This window comes from Ranitomeya variabilis, chromosome 3, assembly GCF_051348905.1.
Source record: "Ranitomeya variabilis isolate aRanVar5 chromosome 3, aRanVar5.hap1, whole genome shotgun sequence".
Lineage (NCBI taxonomy): Eukaryota > Metazoa > Chordata > Amphibia > Anura > Dendrobatidae > Ranitomeya > Ranitomeya variabilis.
Window position 1 is genome coordinate 172,608,054 of NC_135234.1, and position 19,656 is coordinate 172,627,709.

Consider the following 19,656-nt stretch of genomic DNA (forward strand, 5'->3'; position numbering starts at 1 on the left):
TTCTATCAATATAAAAATACATATATATATAATAATATTGATAGATATTTATATTGATAGATATCGATAATGTATATATAATAATAATATACGGTATATAAGAATACAGGTACTTCTCACAAAATTAGAATATCATTTAAATTTATTTAAGTTCTTCAATACAAAAAGTGAATCTCCTATATCATATAGAGTCATTAGAAACAGAGTGATCTATTTCAAGTGTTTATTTCTGTTAATGTTGATGATTATGGCTTACAGCCAATGAAAACCAAAAAGTCATCTCAGTAAATTAGAATACTTTATAACACCAGCTTGAAAAACGATTTTAAAATCCGAAATGTTGGCCTACTGAAATGTATGTTCAGTAAATGCACTCAATACTTGAGCAGGGCTCCTCAATTACTGCATCAATGCAGCGTGGCCTGGAGGCGACCAGCCTGTGGAACTGCTGAGGTGTTATGGAAGCCCAGGTTGCTTTGATAGCAGCCTTCAGCTCATCTGCATTGTTGGGTCTGGTGTCTCTCATCTTCCTCTTGACAATACCCCATAGATTCTCTAAGGAGCTAAGGTCAGGCAGGTTTGCTGGCCAATCAAGCACAGTGATACTGTTGTTTTTAAACCAGGTATTGGTACTTTTGGCAGTGTGGACAGGTGCCAAGTCCTGCTGGAGAAGGAAATTTCCATCTCCAAAAAGCTTGTCAGCAGAGGGAAGCATGAAGTGCTCTAAAATTTCCTGGTAGATGGCTGTGCTGACTTTGGTCTTGATAAAACACAGTGGACCTACACCAACAGATAACATGGCTCCCCAAACCATCACTGATTGTGGAAACTTCACACTAGACCTCAAGCAGCTTGGATTGTGTGCCTCTCCACCAGAGGTTTCAAACTGCATTCCTCGAGGGCCGCAAACAGGTCATGTTTTCAGGATTTCCTTGTATTGCACAGGTGATAATTTAATCACCTGCACAGAATGATTCCAGCACCTTGTGCAATGCTAAGGAAATCTTGAAAACACGCATGGTTTGAGGCCCTCGAGGAATGCAGTTTGAGACCCATGCTCTACACTCTTCCTCCAGACTCTGGGACCTTGATTTCCAAATGAAATGCAAAATTTACTTTCCTTGTGAAGTATGTTATGTATGACTGCCTACTGGACATCTGTGAAGTCAACAGTCTTCCCCATGATTGTGGAGCCTACTGAAACAGACTAAGGGACCTTTTTTCAACACTTAGGAATAGTGATAAGCGAGTGTGCCCTTTACTCGAGATTTCCGAGCATGCTCGGGTATTCTCAGAGTATTTTGGGCCTGCTCGTAGATTATGTTTGTGTCGCCGCAGCTGCATGATTTGCGGCTGCTAGACAACTTGAACACATGCAGGGATTGGCTGTTTGTTAGGGAATCCCCACATGAATATTTTACATATAACTTATTGATAAAATGTTATTGCTTTCTGGGAGAGAATGGAAAAAAACAGCAGTTGCACCATTTCTTCACATCAATCAAAGTGTTCTAAAAAAAACGCTGCATTTAACCCTCGCGTTTTTTATGCGTTTTTTTTATCAGGTTTTAAGTGCTTTTTATTTTTTAATAAATAGAAACCTATAGATACAAAAGTTCCATAGGTAAGACCCAACCTCAAATAGATTCAATATGACTACAGCAGAGGGAGACAAACATAAAATATAACTTTTAATAATATATAATTAAAAAAGCCACTGGTTGTACTGGCCATCTGGCAATTCTGGCAAAGGCCAGAAGGGCCTGTCTGGTCATGGTCTGCTTTGTCTGCTACGTTAACAGAATCGGTGTTCTCAGGATACCCATACTGTTAAGAGTTGTGATGGAGCACAAAGTCGCTGACTCTGTCACTTACCCCACCAAGCAAAGGGTATCATTAGAAATATTGGTCTTGTAGAAAATCTTGCTTTCCTCCATCCAGGGTAATATTAGTAATATATCCGCATCTGGTGCTTGGGGATAGGGACCACATGGACCTGTATGATTTCAAATGCCAGGTCTGAATTTCAGCCCCAGTCCGTACCTGCAGACAAACATACAAAAACACTCATGATTAGTGATGAGCGAATATACTCGTTACTCAAGATTTCCCAAGCACGCTCGGGTGTCCTCCAAGTATTTTTTAGTGCTCGGAGATTTAGTTTTTATTGCCGCAGCTGAATGATTTACATGTTAGCCAACATAAGTACATGTGGGGGTTGCCTGGTTGATAGGGAATCCCCACATGTACTTATGCTGGCTAACAGATGTAAATCATTCAGCTGCGGCAATAAAAACTAAATCTCCGAGCACTAAAAAATACTCGGAGGATACCCGAGCGTGCTCGGGAAATCTTGAGTAATGAGTATATTCGCTCATCACTACTCATGATATGTCTCCACAGCTGCTTGGAGAGTCCATATAATATATAAAAATATTGTCAATGACAATGGTGTAAAAAGACATGCCATATAACATAAGTAAGGGACAACCTCACCAGATATATGCCGTTAATTATTTCTGAGGAAGTTCATTTTGATTCCTAAAGTGTGTACTGGGGGGTTTATACATTCACCACACATTACCCCACACACAGAAATACACTCACTGGCCACTTTATTAGGTACACCTGTCCAACTTCTTGTTAACACTTAATTTCTAATCAGCCAATCACATGGCGGCAACTCAGTGCATTTAGGCATGTAGACATGGTCAAGAAAATCTCCTGCAGTTCAAACCGAGCATCAGTATGGGGAAGAAAGGTGATTTGAGTGCCTTTGAACGTGGCATGGTTGTTGGTGCCAGAAGGGCTGGTCTGAGTATTTCAGAAACTGCTGATCTACTGGGATTTTCACGCACAACCATCTCTAGGGTTTACAGAGAATGGTCCGAAAAAGAAAAAAAATTCAGTGAGCGGCAGTTCTGTGGGCGGAAATGCCTTGTTGATGCCAGAGGTCAGAGGAGAATGGGCAGACTGGTTCGAGCTGATAGAAAGGCAACAGTGACTCAAATCGCCACCTGTTACAACCAAGGTAGGCCTAAGAGCATCTCTGAACGCACAGTGCGTCGAACTTTGAGGCAGATGGGCTACAGCAGCAGAAGACCACACCGGGTACCACTCCTTTAAGCTAAGAACAGGAAACTGAGGCTACAATTTGTACAAGCTCATCGAAATTGGACAGTAGAAGATTGGAAAAACGTTGCTTGGTCTGATGAGTCTCAATTTCTGCTGCGACATTCGGATGGTAGGGTCAGAATTTGGCGTAAACAACATGAAAGCATGGATCCATCCTGCCTTGTATGGAGCATCTTTGGGATGTGCAGCCGACAAATCTGCGGCAACTGTGTGATGCCATCATGTCAATATGGACCAAAATCTCTGAGGAATGCTTCCAGCACCTTGTTGAATCTATGGCATGAAGAATTGAGGCAGTTCTGAAGGCAAAAGGGGGTCCAACCCGTTACTAGCATGGTGTACCTAATAAAGTGGCCGGTGAGTGTATATCGCTAAAGATCCTCCCAAGGTACTCCCGACGCGTTTCCTTAAAGATTAATTCATTAGGGGAGATATTCATTGGTGGCATTAAGTCAAACCATAACTGCCTATCAACATGCAAAAACACAGTTTTCACGGCTCTTATTTTTTCATTCATTTGAATGGATGAAAAACGCTGAAAGAACTGACTCTCTGTGTCTTGGCAAAAACAAAGCATGGCTCCATGAACAGAAAAAGAAGCAGCGTGTGCATGAGCTGTGCTGGTAAAACAGCAAGCTAACTTGATTCTACAGGTTGGCAGGAAATTTGTTCATACCAATTAAATACAGCTTGTTTTTTCTTATTAGCACTTTTGAGCACCACAAAATGTTACTGAATATTTTTTTTTACTTTTTGTTCTGAATAGACCACATTGAGGCTTTTTTTTACCATAAGGAGCTAAGTTTTGTAGAAGTTTTTTTGGGGGTAGGTGATGCAAACTGTGAGGCCATGTTTTCAAAATGGTCTAATACTCAAATGCCATTGACAGACCAGAGGGGAAGGGGCGACCAAGGATGCTCATGGCATCTAACACCGTAGACCATATTTATTGGTCTCCTATCATTGCCTGATACCCAAGACTTCCAGTAGCACCATGTATTGTGTACTCACATGAGTTTGATCATTGTTTTATGAAGTGAACTGTTTTTACATGTCTATTCCCCTTTAAGTCATAAGTAAAAATTATATTTAACATAGTGTCTATTAATACTAGGAGGGTAGCTTGACTGAATTTTGGATTCTCCAAATGTTTGTTCTCTACCTGCTCAGAACTAGATAAAAATACTGTAGCTATTTACAAATATACAGCGCATAATGGTTTTCGATGCTATAAATTAAATGTATGAAGGAAATCATACTTTTATTTATTTACCTATACTTCATATCTCTGACAGGTTTTATAGCATCACAGAGCAGTTTTTTAGAAAAGCGGATGGTATGGTGATCATGTATGATGTAACTTCTAGGGAAACTTTCACTGGTGTGCGCCGATGGCTGAACTGCATTCAGGTAACGATATCACGTCATATACAATTTAGATTAATTATACATTACAGGAATTTGGAAGATTCTGACAATGGTCAGACTAGTAAAAAAGAGGGGTTGCAAACTCACATAACATTTTCCAAGGAAATTCAATCATAGTAAATATCAATCTCTGTCCCGTAGATCTTTGGGATATTGTTCTATTCCAAGTGTGATTTATGATTACTTTTAATACCAATTTAGAGTCATTTTGACTGGATTCAAGATTTTTAGATCTATTGATCCATTTTCCATTGTGTGCAGTTTTTAAAGGGATTTTCCCACTAAGAAAAGTTTATTTTAACAAATAGATCTTGGAATAATAAAAATTTCCACAATTGGATGTGTTTAAATAAAACGTTTCTGTACTGAGATAATCTTACAAATGTGTCCCTGCAATGGACTGTGTAATGGCTGTGTCTGACCTTGGGAGAGCAAGGGGATTATGAGCTCAACGTGCCATGCAGTTTAATTCTGAAAGTTGAAATCTGTGTCAGGTGCCAGTCCTGCTGGTGAAATTCAGCCAAGCATTCAAAAAGAGGAAAGTAATCGGCACATCTGTTCAACAATGTATAAAATTTAGAACAAGCTTTACTGGAGATTCATTAACCCCTTCATGACCTTGGGATTTTCCATTTTCCCGTGTTCGTTTTTCGCTCCCCTCCTTCCCAGAGCCATAACTTTTTTATTTTTCCGTCAATTTGGCCATGTGAGGGCTTATTTTTTGCGGGTCGAGTTGTACTTTTGAACGACATCATTGGTTTTACCATGTCGTCTAATAGAAAACGGGAAAAAAATTCCAAGTGCGGTGAAATTGCAAAAAAAGTGCAGTCCCACACTTGTTTTTTGTTTGACTTTTTTGCTAGGTTTACTAAATGCTAAAACTGACCTGCCATTATGATTCTCCAGGTCATTACGAGTTCATAGACACCTAACATGTCTAGGTTATTTTTCACCTAAGTGGTGAAAAAAAATTCCAAACTTTGCAAAAAAAAATGCGCCATTTTCCGATACTCATAGCGTCTCCATTTTTCTGGGGTCAGGTGCGGGCTTATTTTTTGCGTGCTGAGCTGGCGTTTGTAATGATACCATTTTGGTGCAGATATGTTCTTTTGATCGCCTGTTATTGCATTTTAATGCAATGTCGCGGCGACCAAAAAAACGTAATTCTGGCGTTTCGAATTTTTTTCTCGTTACGCCATTTAGCGATCAGGTTAATGCTTTTTTTTAATTGATAGATCGAGCGATTCTGAACGCGGCGATACCAAATATCTGTAGGTTTGATTTTTTTTATTGATTTATTTTGATTGGGGCGAAAGGGGGGTGATTTAAACTTTTATATTTTTTTTATTTTTTTCACATTTTTTTTAACTTTTTTTTTTAACTTTTGCCATGCTTCAATAGCCTCCATGGGAGGCTAGAAGCAGGCACAGCGCGATCGGCTCTGCTACATAACAGCGATCATCAGATTGCTGCTATGTAGCAGAAAATCAGGTGTGCTGTGAGCGCCGACCACAGGGTGGCGCTCACAGCTGCCGGAGATCAGTAACCATAAAGGTCTCAAGGACTTCTATGGTTACCATTCTAAAGCATCGCCGACCTCCGATCATGTGACGGGGGTCGGCGATGACGTCATTTCCGGCCGCCCGGCCGGATGCGGTAGTTAAATGCCGCTGTCTGCGTTTGACAGCGGCATTTAACTAGTTAATAGGCACGGGCAGATCGCGATTCTGCCCGCGCCTATTGCGGGCACATGTCAGCTGTTCAAAACAGCTGACGTGTCCCGGCTTTGATGCGGGCTCACCACGGAGCCCTGCATCAAAGCAGGGGAGCTGACCTCGGACGTTCTATCCCGTCCGAGGTCAGTAAGGGGTTAATGGAGTCCATGTTTTAATGACTCTCCAATAAATCTTGTTATAAATGTTATACATTGTTGGACGGATGTGCCAATTACTTTCCTATTTGTGAATCAGACGGACAATAAGCTAGTGCCAATAAATAAATGTAGCCACTAGATGGAGCCTCTGTACCGCAGATAAAATTCAACAATGAAACTTAACCCCATAGTGACAGAGCCAATTTGGTACTTAATAACCAAGCCAATTTTTACAATTCTGACCACTGTCACTTTATGAGGTTATGGCTCTAGAACGCTTCAATGTATCCCAAATATTCTGATGTTTTTTCATGACATATTGTACTTCATGTTAGTGGTAAAATGTCTTCGATATGATTTGCGTTTATTTATGAATGGAAATTATAATGGAAATTTTGCAAAAATTTTGAAAATTTTGCAATTTTCAAATGTTAATTTTTGTACCCTTAAATAAGAGAGCGGTGCCACACAAACTAGTTAATAAATAACATTTCCCACATGTCAACTTTACATCAGCACAATTTTGGAAACATAATTTTTTTGTTAGGACCTTATAAGAGTTAAGTTGACTAGCGATTTCTCATTTTTCCAACAAAATTTACAAAACCGTTTTTCGTAGTTACCATTTCACATTTGAAGTGAGTTTGCTGGGTCAATATAACATTAAATACCCAAAAGTGACACCATTCTAAAAACTGAACCCCTCAAGGTGCACAAAACCACATTCAAGAAGTTTATTAACCCTTCAGGTGCTTCACGAGAACTAGAGCAATGTGGAAGGAAAAAAATTAACATTTTACTTTTTTCACAAAAAGTTTACTTTGGAATCAATTTTGTTTATTTCACAAGGGGATCAGGAGAAAATGGACCATAAGATGTGTTGTGCAATTTCTCCTGAGTACACCGATACCCCATATGTGGAGTAAAGCCACTGTTTGGGTGCATGGCAGGGCTCAGAAGGGAGGGATCACTGTTTGACTTTTTGAATGCAAAATTGGCTGGCACCATGTCGCATTTGGAGCCCCCTTGATGTACCTAAACAGTGGAACCCCCCCAATTCTAACTGCAACCCTAACCCCAATACACCCCTAACCCTAATCCAGCCCTATCAACAACCTTAACCCCAACACACCCCTAACCCTAACCCTAATCCCAACCCTAATCATAACCCTAACACACCCCTAACCGTAATCCCAACCCTAACCGTAATTCCAACCATAACAACAACCCTAACCCTAGCCCAACACTAACTTTAGCTCAACCCTAACCCTAACTTTAGCCCAACTCTAACCCTAATGGATAAATGGAAATAAATACATCTTTTTTATTTTATTATTTTTACCTAATTAAGGGGTTATAAAAGGGGGTTTGATTTACAATTTTTTTTATTTTGATCACTGTGATAGGGTCTAGCACAGTGATCAAAATGAAAGTATAGGAAAAATTTCCTATTGTTGCCGGGTGCCGGTTGGCAGATCTCGGTGGGTGTACTGCGCAGGTGCCACCATTTTCTTCCCGGTGGAAGATGCCGGCGGCCAAGGGGAACTTCACGGGAGGCTGCACGGACTCCAGAGGTACCGAGGGGAGGTCAGGCGATCACATCAGAGGAGAGAGAAATGGGGGGTCCTATACACTTATTTCTCAGCACTGATAAAAAGCGGCGCTGAGGCATAAGTACCCTTAATTGCTGCCGTTAAAAGGCGTATTGGTGGTCGTTATGGGGTTAAAGGCATGACAATATCTAATATGCAGAGTTCACAACTCAAGAATTTCAACATGTCATGCAATATTAAGCCTTTATTCCCGTGAGATATTAAGCCTTTGACAGTATGCCATTCCTGCTGCTTTTCCCCTTCTGACCAAAGTGTGCACATTAATGGCAGCATCGGGAGGAATAGCTGGAGGGTAAAAGGGTCTTTCACCAATTTTTTTTATGTTGAACAGGACACATGGAGTAATAGTGGCTCTAAAGTGAAATAAAACATTTTTATTTATTTTGCCTTTCCATTGCAAAGATAATAGCAATTAAAGCATTTGGCCTTTAAAGTCCATGTGGATTATCAGATGGTTTTCACTGGGGAAACTTCTCCCTGTATGATGCTGACTAATCATAAGCAGGCAGCAACACACATGAGAAATCTGAAAACGCTCCACAATAGCTCAGTGCAAATTTCTAAGTGTTTGAGATAAAGTTTAATGATACAGCTCTGATCTCCTGGTCTAACCTCCTGTATTAGTCAGTGAGGGAGAGGAGCAGTGCAGCTGGGTGTTGCTGTGTCAAATTACAAACCCTTCTATCAGCTCTACTTCTTTCATATCATGGTAACATTTGCTGTACTGCCGCATCCCTCACACTGCCTGTCTGTAGATGTGTGTAATCATATTTACTGTATGTCTGCTGTTCTCTAACAACATGTAATCACTCTGCAGTGAGATCAGGACTGTCATTACAAATCACACAGGAATAACCTGCCTCTTCCGTCTTCTGTGTCTTCTATGTGACATATAATGACAGCCCTGATCTCACTGCAGACTGTTTACAAGTTGATCACAACAGACAAAAGTGATTACTGACACATCTCTGAACAGACAGTATGGGGAGAGGGACATTATTGTATATCAGAGGCGACAGTACTAGGAGAGAGAGGTAGTAAAAGGTTTGTAATGTGACACCGCTAAACTCAGCTGTCTTCCGCAGGAGGATAAACAAAGTGTTCCTGGTTGAATCATTACATCTCACACACTGAAAACCTACACTAAGCTATTGGGGAGTGTTCCTCATTTCTTGGAGCATTGCTGCCTACTTATGATTGCTCAACATCATACAGGTAGAACAAGTACACACCCCAGTGAAAACTATGTGATAACACCCACTGGAACTTAATGACAATTAACTCACTAGGGTCCAAATGCTTTCATTGCTAATATCTCTGCAACAGAGTTATAAAATAAAAAAACAAAAAACAGCCACTATCACATTGTGTGTCCAGTGCAACATGAAAAATTTGGCAAAATGTCCTCTTTCAATGAGACTTCATCCAACAGTTATCTCAGTTATAGTCAGCTTGATAATGTGCAGGTAAAGAACATGCGCTATGTGGTTAATAATACTTATGGATGTTGAACCCTTATTGCTGGTGACAATGTTCTATATCCTTAACTCATAGGAAAAAGCCATGGATGATATCATCATTCTTCTTCTTGGCAATAAACTAGACTGTGATTCTGAAAGACAGGTGACATTTGATGATGGACAGAGGTTGGCTCAGGTATGGGTATATTTTATAGTGTTCACCATTTTAAATTCTACAAATTCATTAAATAATAAAGCTATAGATCCAGTAGAAACATATTTTTAATCCTATGTGTTCTTTAGATAAGTAGGTGCAATGCATAGACATACAAGCTTATAAAGAATTGATTTAAACAACACACAATAAGAAAATGGGACATAAATGCATAACAATTCAATTTCAAAATAAGATATAGTGTAAGTACATGAATATTCGTGATGCAACAAATGGTATGATAAACAAATGTTAATGTAACATGTATCATACCTTACTTGAATAGGTCCCTGTGGATCAAGTTATAAGAAGCACAATGCATGACTCTCATGTAAAACCACTGTCTATCAGAAGAATATAAGGTGTCTAGAGCCAAATAACATTAGCATGAACATGATTCCAGATAATAAGCATGATTATACAAAGTGCTAAAAAGAAAGGAATTAATCCATACCAAAATGTGCCTGTATTCCTGCAATGACGACATGGTGACGCCAATCACGCCAAAGGTTGCACACATACACTGTCCCACTCTTCTATAATGGGAATAAAAGTTACCTATTAGGCAGATTGATGTGAGTCCCAGCAATCGGACCCCCACAAACAATGAGTGATCACCTGTGAATAGGAGATAACTAATTTTGGCCTGACACTCCTTTGATGATGTAAAAATCATTGCAAAATGTATTATCACACAGTGACACATTCCAGATCTGAAAAATGATGCTAAGTCTTAATTAACAACCAAAATATATCACAACATTTTGGGTATAAGGGATTAAAATAAGTACCATGTTTAGGATTTATTTCAGCATGAAACTAATTATGGAAATCCCCCTTACTCAGGCTGGCGCCACTGGATAACGTGAAAGTAGATGGCACCAACCAAATGTGGCAATTAAACATTACATAGTGTATTGCTGTACTAGACTTTTTTTCTTCCCTTTTAACCCGTTAAGGAGAGGGCCTATTTTGGGATAATATGTGCATATTAGTTAATCCTTACTTTACTACTTTTACACTATTATATCTTTTTTAAATGTGAAAAGAATATATTTTTAAGTCATGTAGTTCAGCGGGGTTGGTGCAGTATGACAGGCAGTGACCACAGGGAAAGTTCACAGCAAAACGTGTTTAATGTCAAAAACTCACACAGTGTACAGCACACAGTATTCTCCGGATCGCAGCCGGGAAATAAGACGGTCCATAAATGCGTCTGGTTGCCGAGGCCGGCTGCACAACTGTATCACGCTGCGGAGTGCCAGGAGTTCGCTCTGCTGGGCTCTGTGTTATTCTCACACAGACTGAGCTTTTGAAGAGCCAACTGCTTTCTCGCTTAAAGCCTCTGCTTCAGGGGTTTTTACATACAACCTGTGGCCACAGGCCACCTGGAAAACCCAGCCCGGAAGGAATAGGACTGCCCTACTCCCATCCTGTAGTCCATTTCAAAAATTAAAGCCAAGCAGGTTTCTTTAACTCTGCCCTGGACAAATAGCTTGTCCAACACCAACACTCACTTTTATTCAGCATTGCAATCACAGCTACGCCTGTGACTGCAATCAACTTCCATTGCCTCAATACGCTTCTGAGCGCATCCCGGGGGACATATAGTGACCCTCGCATATAACATCGATCTGTCTCACTGTCACTACTTTGAAAGTACTGTACCTGTTTTACAATTTATGCTTATATGTAGCTGTATGAGGGCTAGCATTTTTAATAGCATGATTATGGGGTGCATATAACTTGTTGTCTAACCCTCTCTAGCCACCAGACTATATTTATGCATACTAGCGGTCAATTCTCAGCGTAGCGAGGCAGAGCGTAAATCTACAATGCTATCTTTGTTGGATGCATAGGGCTCTTCCCTTAAAGTGACTGTGTCAGTGCAGCGCCCCAGAGTCCTGGTCGTTGCAGTACTGTGGCTCCGCCACTATGGGGAGCTACGGTGCGTCCGATGGCACTGAAGGAGTTCATCTGATCAGGTATCACAGACACCAATACATTTCACAGCTGGGCCTCCGGGGGGAGCTAAGGGTGCTATTCATTAGGCCACTCCCCACCATAGTGGGTAAACTGGGGGTCAGGCAGGAAGTTAGATCAGAAAGCTGACTGGATTGGACGAAGCAACACCTGGTGGCAGAGGGTGTTGTGGAGGAAGAGACAGTAGGGTCTCTGTCAGGGGTGGGATCCTGACAGAGGCTTGGCATTGAAAAGAACGTAACGGGTCCGCGCCAGCTCCGGGAAGCGGCGGCACCCAAGAAAGGATTAGAAGCGAGATAGATTGTGCTGAGTGAGAAACGAGATCAAGCAATAGGAGAATACCAGTAGGGGTCGTGCTGTAAGACCGGAGCAACATCCTACTGAGGCGCACTACCGGTGGCCGGAACGCCGAGGGAGTATTACAATAACCAGCTTCAAGCAATACTCTAAACAGCGGCAGGACAGTCAGTCTCAGGCGGGCTGTCTCACCTAAATCACCTATGAAGTCTTGGGAGGCAATTGCGGGAGAGGGGCGTCTCTAGGGTCCCGGAAGAACTCCAGGCCTATCCGACAAACGGGTGCCGTTCCAACCGTAACATCAGGGAGGGACGGAGGATTAGAAGAACATCATTTAATCGAGTTGTGAGGGAACACGAGAAACAGACACAACAGTTGTGGGGTACTTTCCGTAAGCACAGCAGGGAAGGACTACAACACATAGCGCTAAGAAGGAAGGCACCAATTTCCACCTGTGAAGTGAACTCTGTAGGTGCCATTGGACCGGCCGGACTTGCGCAGCCTGGTGAACCATATTCTGGACTGAGGACTCAGAGATCTCCAGTAAAAAGGTAAAGAGACTGCAACCTGGTGTCCTCGTTATTTACTGCACCGCACCACCACCACTATCCACACCGATCATTCACTGTGCGCCCCACGGCGGGGTCACGGGCCGGGGCCTAGCCGCCGTGACAACCCCAGAAGCAGAGACTCAGAGGCCCGGTACCGGGTACCCCTCGGCCCTGCGGCAGTGGGGGCGCTACATCAGCACATGATGACTGTTCAAATTAAGTCCCACCACTTGGTGCTTTACTGTTCGGCAAAGCATTTAAATGCACCTTCATACCTGCTTGTTTTCACTCAATCTTCACCACTCCCTTCTTTGATTGACAACTGGCTTCATCGAGGGGGAGAAAGGTGGAGATATATGGAAACCAAACAGGTGGGAAGGTGTATATAAATGATTGGCCCCGCCATGGAGCACCAAACGCCTGTACTTGGTTTGAAAAGATATTCTGTGCTGACAGAGTCCAGTTCAAGCTGACACTGTAGCAGACCATTCTACCAGAAGTGACAGGTTAACCTCACACAAAGTGCTAAACACAGCTTTCAAAGTGTTTAGTCTTAGGTTCTGAATGCAGGAAGCAGTGGGTCATTGACATGTAAACCCAAGCTTGACGTGACTTAAACTGTTACACTGGGGAGAGGAGGATACTGTGTCTTCCTAGTATTCCTATGTATGCAGAACACTGCTGTTAGTAATCTAATGCGTAGATGCTATTAAGTCATTGGAATCTGTGATCTTTGTACACAAAAATGCTCAGAGAGAAAAAATATGCATTTATATGTACATATTTAGGTGAATCTAGGTTTTCCTGCTCCTGGGGCATAAATTCAGTATGGCTCCCTGTCCTATACACAGCTTATGTGGTTTGTGTAGTCCCAAATGCAGTTTGTATACTTGCAATCAAGTGCCAACTAATTATTCCTAATTCTCTCAGTGTTCAGTGAAAAATTACAGCTCCTGTTTCATTGAGAGAAGCACGAAGAGAAGCTAGCTGGCATGAGACCATAAGTATGAAAATCGTATATGAGTGGTCACAGCCGAATCCTAATGGCGCAGTCAGTCTGATGTACAACATGGACGATGGTTGCATTGCAGTGCACGGACTGGCCGGTGGCTCTCCTGACTCGAGCATGGCAGCATGTATTTCTATGCAGCTGTCACGCTTGGGTCCGAAGAGCCGTAGGCCAGTCCGTGCACTGCGATGCGATCATCGTCCGTGTTTTACAGCTGACTGACTGCACCCTAACTGTGAGTATATTACACACTGTTAGGATTTGGTATTCTACAGTGCTTAATATTATAATTAATACTCCCATAATAAATATATATATATAGTGATCCTTAACTTGTCACTGTCTTTTCACAGATCCCACCCATACTGTCTCTACACATCTCCCCCTCCCATACTGTTGTCTCCTCGCACATTTCTTCCTTCCCAAACTGTAATCTTATCGCAATTTTCATCTAGGAGCACAAGCTACTATTCACAGAATGCAGTGCGGCATCAGGAAAAAACATCACTGAAGCACTGATACAGATAGTAAGGTAATAAAATCCTACAGTCATGTAATTGCCAGCATTCCCTTATTTGCATAGACTGTCTTGACTTTTTTTGAGCAAGCTCAGCAAATTAAAGGTTATCCAGATCTAAGAGCGGTCGATATTATATAAAAAGTGGACATCTTGGGTTTGTGGTGTTCCTAGTAGAGATTGAGATATTCCCTGATTTACCTTGGTGGCACTTAAGTAGGAACTTAAAGAGTATTTCTCAAGATGAACCTTTAGGGGAGCATAGTTCCTGGTTTCCAGCTTCTTGCATTGCTAAGAGTGGTGTGCACCTGAAGATTGAAAGTTTATTGGTCCAATCTGTGCTTTGCCTCTCCAGCATGGGCAAAATGCAGGGGTAGTGAGACTGGTCAGACCCAGCTAGTTTTAGACCAGCATGAGAAGATTGTAAGGCATCCCATAGTCATCCATAGTAGTATGATGCACCCCATAGTCATCCATAATAGTATGGCCACTGATTTTTTTTTTTTAAATATTCACCATTCCTTTGCTTTCACGCAGTGTACATCCTCTTGTGAAGCCAGCAGCTGACTTTGGAGTGTGAAGGGAGCATGTGACATTACTGCCAAGTCATATGCATGCCGATGTCAGCTGCTGGCTTCTGATTGGCCAGCATCATGAATTGTGATGTGCATACTCGAGCGCCGCAATATCTTTCAGCTCTATGAGCGTCGTCGGATGCACATCCAGTTTTAGCTTTTGCTGGCATTGGCGGGCCTCTGACCCGCTGGGCCCAGTCATGACCGCTGCGACTGTGGTCATTACACTGTTTGTTCTGTCCCCTTCATTGTTCCTCATTCAGTAAACAAGTGAGTAATGACTTAAATAAACCAGAGTCGATCACAAGTCATGACTGGCCTGAAATTGGCTAGTGTCATTGAGTCTTTAATTGTCCCTATTTTGCCAACAGTCTGCTGTAATTCTACTAATTGCTGGATACAACATGTCCAGGTGAATTCTCTAGACTGGATGTTATTGTAGTAAAAACCTCAAGTTTGAATTGTTTTAGCCATGCATGGGCTTTTCAGCCTAAGGCTTTCTTTACATGGCATAGCAGACGTCGTACCACGACTTTGGCAGTCATGTATGTCTATTTGGTGCCTCTGTATAGTCTCATGTCAAAAAAAGATTCTGCCTTAGAAATTGAATACATATTAAAAAGATGCCATCCGACAAAAAATATCACATTTTTTTCTATTGGACAGAATCCTAACTTGAAATATGACATAATTAACGAGTACAATCATTTTCATTAAAGTGGTATCTCAGACAGTTATGGTGTATGCATTTGGTATCTACATAGATACGGTGGACTCCTCATGAGGTGGTTGGGAGGATCTAAATTTTTCTTAAATTCATCTAAATGTTTAAATAAAAAAACACAATATGGAAGAAATTTTTAAATGTGTTTTCTTCACCAGGTCCCTAAGAGAGCATGAGGAGAACATGAAAAATAATGTGGTGACATTAAAAAGATCGGAAACTTTGAAGAAAACAAATTGTTGCATGTGAATCTCCATGTTGCCTGTATTAAAGATTGTAATGATTTCTTTAAGAAATGATGAATAATAACTCTGCTTTTCAAAATAGGACGATATAACTTAAAAATTCAAAATCACCAAGAACCATTTCCTTTTTCTTATTTCCTTTCCCTCATATGACTGAGGATATGTGCCGGAAAAAGCGCTCAATAAATGTTAAAAAGAATGAACATATGCACTGCAATGTAAAAACTACTTGCTCATGCATTTGGTCTTTCGATTGTCTCTTAACTGCCTTAGGTTTGTAAAGATGCAAAGCAGTTAAAAGATGTAATCAGTCCATTGTCAAGTGGCTCCAACTGGTTGATACATAGAAGGCAAAAAAAATGGCCAACTAAGAAGCCACCACTAAAACCGACTGAGAAGAAAATGCTTCAGGAAAAACACCCCTTGCGTCTTCGTGAAGCAAAACTTTGCAGGTACACCAGCATCTAAAAGAGGTTCTACATAGCCTTATGGTAATTATTCAGCTCAAAAATAATTGTTGGCCCAGTTTACTATTGTTTTCAGTGGGGATAGGGGAATAAGTAACGGCTAGACAGTTCAGGCAATGACTTATCTCTAGGAATGTGCGAATCCTAACTGTAAAGTTAGGAGTTTATACCGGACGCCTAGTATTTGGTACAGAACACCCAACATGGACTTCTTACTGTACATCCCTGTTACTGTTCAGATTCGGCAGATTAATAAAGTTTGATGAAAAGGCATGATCCAAGCCGACATTGTGAAATAAATAAATAATTAAAAACACAGGCTGTCCCCCCTATTTTTAGAACCAGCCGAGGGAAAGCAGATAGCTGTGAGCTGATCTTATTATGCTTGGAAGGGGTCAATATCCATGCACCTTCCCAGCCTATTAATATCTGCCCTCAGCTGTCTGCTTGCCTGTTATTAAAAATGAGATGACCCCCACAAAAATGATGTGGGGTCCCCCCTATTTTTAATAACCAGCAAGGGCTAAGCAGACTGCTGCAGGCTGATAATAGTAGGCTGGGAAGGGCCATGTATATTGGTCCTTCCTATAGCCTAATTAGACTGGCTCTCAGCCGCCCCAGAAATGGCGCAGAGATCGGCACTGTGCACAACAGACAGGCAGTTAGCAATTAACTGCCAGTTAGTTTCACAGCCCCTAATGAAAATGAAGCCATATCAGTATGACACGTACTGACAACTGGGAAGAGCTGTTCAGTTAGCGCTATGACCAGACGCTGGGTGTAGAATGCAGGTCTCATCATTGTTGCCAGGTCTCCCTGCGATCAGCGCTACCAGGTGACAATAATGGGAGTTGGAGTCAGCACCTGTGGTGTGTGTATATCGTGTATTAAATAAATATATGTATTTTATTTTTTTAAAGCGTCATGGGGTCCCCTTCATTTTTCTAACCAGCTGAGGGAAAGCTGACATCTGGAAGCTGACGTTAATAAAAAAGCAAAGTTATACTCACCTTTCCTCTGATAATCCATAATGCTCATGTTCCATGAATATCCCCAACTTAGCTGCATCCAGAAGGTGTGGTGAGCGGTGAAATTAGTGATGTGACCACTCACCATTCCAGCCAGAACCCACTGAGCTGAGAGTGAGAACATGGCTGCTTGTGACTGGCAGTGACGTCATTAAGGTTACCCTCAGTCATGGGCAACGATTCTCTTGGTCAGCTCAGTATGTTCCAGCTGGCGTGCTGTTATGATCCGGTGACCTTGGAGCCACATGAAAACTTTCTCTGGAGTCGGTGGGACCTGTACTGACCGCAAATCCTGAACTAACACCGCAACTAGAAGTAGCCGTGGGGTGTGCCTAACAAACCCTAGACACCTCGACACAGCCGGAGGACTAAATACCCCTATAGATGGAAATAGGAATGCTATCTTGCCTCAGAGCAGACCCCCAAAGGATAGGCAGCCCCCCACGAATAATGACTGTGAGAAGGAGAAGAATAGACACACGCAGGTAGAAAACAGGATTTAGCAAAAGAGGCCACTCTAGCTTAATAGGAAAGGATAGGACAGATTACTAGGCGGTCAGTATTAAAACCCTTCAAAAAATATCCACAACAGATAATACAAAATGTTCCACAATCTAACTAAAGACATGGAATGTATATCTGCCACTCCAGAGAATCCAGCAAGACTGAGAAAATACTGACACAATCTAAGCTGGACAAGAAAACACAAAGAATAGCACTGAATTGTGAAGCACACAGCATGTGTGCCACAGGAAAAAAAACAGACACTTATCTTTGCTGATTTGGCAGAATGACAGGAGGAACCAGGCAGAGGTCCAACACCTCCCAACAACAATTGACAACTGGCAAGGACTAATGAATCCTGCACACCTAAATACCCAGTCAGAAATGCAATCAGCAGACACACCTGACCAGGACTGCAACCCAGGGAAAACTGCATTACCACCTACTACCACCGGAGGGAACCCAAAAGCAGAATTCACAACAGTACCCTCCCCTTGAGGAGGAGTCACCGAACCCTCACCAGCGCCCTCAGGCCGATCAGGATGAGCCAGATGAAAGGCACAGACCAGATCAGCAGCATGGACATCAGAAGCAAAAACCCAAGAATTATCCTCCTGGCCATAACCCTTCCATTTGACAAGGTACAAACCTCCGCCTCAAAAAACGAGAATCTAAAATCTTCTCAACCACATACTCCAACTCCCCATCAACCAAAACAGGGGCCGGAGGATCAACAGAGGGAACAACGGGCACCACATATTTCCGCAATAAAGATCTATGGAAGACATTATGGATAGCAAAAGAGGCCGGAAGCGCCAATCGAAAAGACACCGGATTAATAATCTCAGAAATCCTATAAGGACCAATAAACCGAGGCTTAAACTTAGGGGAAGAGACCTTCATAGGAACATGACGGGAAGACAACCAAACCAAATCCCCAACCCGAAGCCGGGAACCAACACACCGACGACGGTTAGCAAAATGTTGAGCCTCCTCCTGAGACAACACCAAATTGTCCACCACATGAGCCCAAATCTGCTGCAACCTGTCAACCACAGAATCCACACCAGGACAGTCAGAAGGCTCAACCTGCCCAGAAGAAAAATGAGGATGAAAACCAAAATTACAAAAAAAAGGCGAAACCAGTCAGAACTGCAATCAGCAGACACACCTGACCAGGACGGCAACCCAGGGACAACTGCATTACCACCTACTACCACCGGAGGGAACCCAAAAGCAGAATTCACAACAGCGTGCTGAGCAGTCACATCACTGATGTCATCGCTCACCACACCATCTGGATGTAGCTGAATTGGCGATCTTTGTGGGACATGACCATTGTGGATTATCGTCGGAAAGGTGAGTATAACTTTGCTTTTTTACTTTTTATTTTTTGGTGAGTAAATTAAAATTCAGCATCCAGCGCCTGGGAACAGCACTAACTGTACTGCTGTTTCCCAAGCGCTGCTATGTGTCACAATGATGACACACGGATGTCATTGGTATGCACGGGACATGTCTGCAGGTTTTTCACACTGACACACAGTCCATGTGAAAAACCTGACCTGTGCGCATCACCATTGAATACAATGTATGTCCATATTTGCATTCCTTAAAATACGGACCGCTTATGAACATAAAAAACGGATGTGTGAAGGGGCCTAAGCTGTACAGCAAGATACCTCTTAGGTAATACCTTATGTATGTCCTAACAGATGCCTCTGCATTTTACATGCATAGACATTAATGAATGTAGGAATGTAAATAAAAATAATCCCACGACCTAATATATTATATTCAAAAATCCAAACTTTGCGGTGCTCAAAAAGTAAAAAAAAAAATTATTTAACAAAAAATAAAGTTGAAAAATTAAAAAAAGAATATTTCATTTCTATTGTCACCGTTCCTGAAAGATATGGGCATATACAGCTCTGGCAAAAATTAAGAGACCACTGCAAAATGTTCAGTTTGTCTGATTTTTCAGTAAAATGTAAATCATTCTTTTATTCTATAAACTTCTGACAACTTGTCTC

At 41.8% G+C, this 19,656-nt stretch overlaps 1 protein-coding gene across 2 annotated transcripts in view; it reads left to right on the forward strand.

Moving 5' to 3' along the window:
- The window catches only part of LOC143815558 (EF-hand calcium-binding domain-containing protein 4B-like), a 127,571-nt gene extending 111,802 nt beyond the window's left edge, over nt 1–15,769 (forward strand). For both annotated transcript variants that reach the window (XM_077294874.1, XM_077294875.1), the window contains exons 13-16: nt 4,431–4,545; nt 9,604–9,705; nt 14,019–14,095; nt 15,538–15,769. In XM_077294874.1, the coding sequence (XP_077150989.1) occupies nt 4,431–4,545; nt 9,604–9,705; nt 14,019–14,095; nt 15,538–15,628 (385 nt within the window). In that variant the 3' untranslated portion in view covers nt 15,629–15,769. The remainder of the gene's footprint in view (nt 1–4,430; nt 4,546–9,603; nt 9,706–14,018; nt 14,096–15,537) is intronic.
- The last annotated feature ends 3,887 nt before the right edge of the window (nt 15,770–19,656 follow it).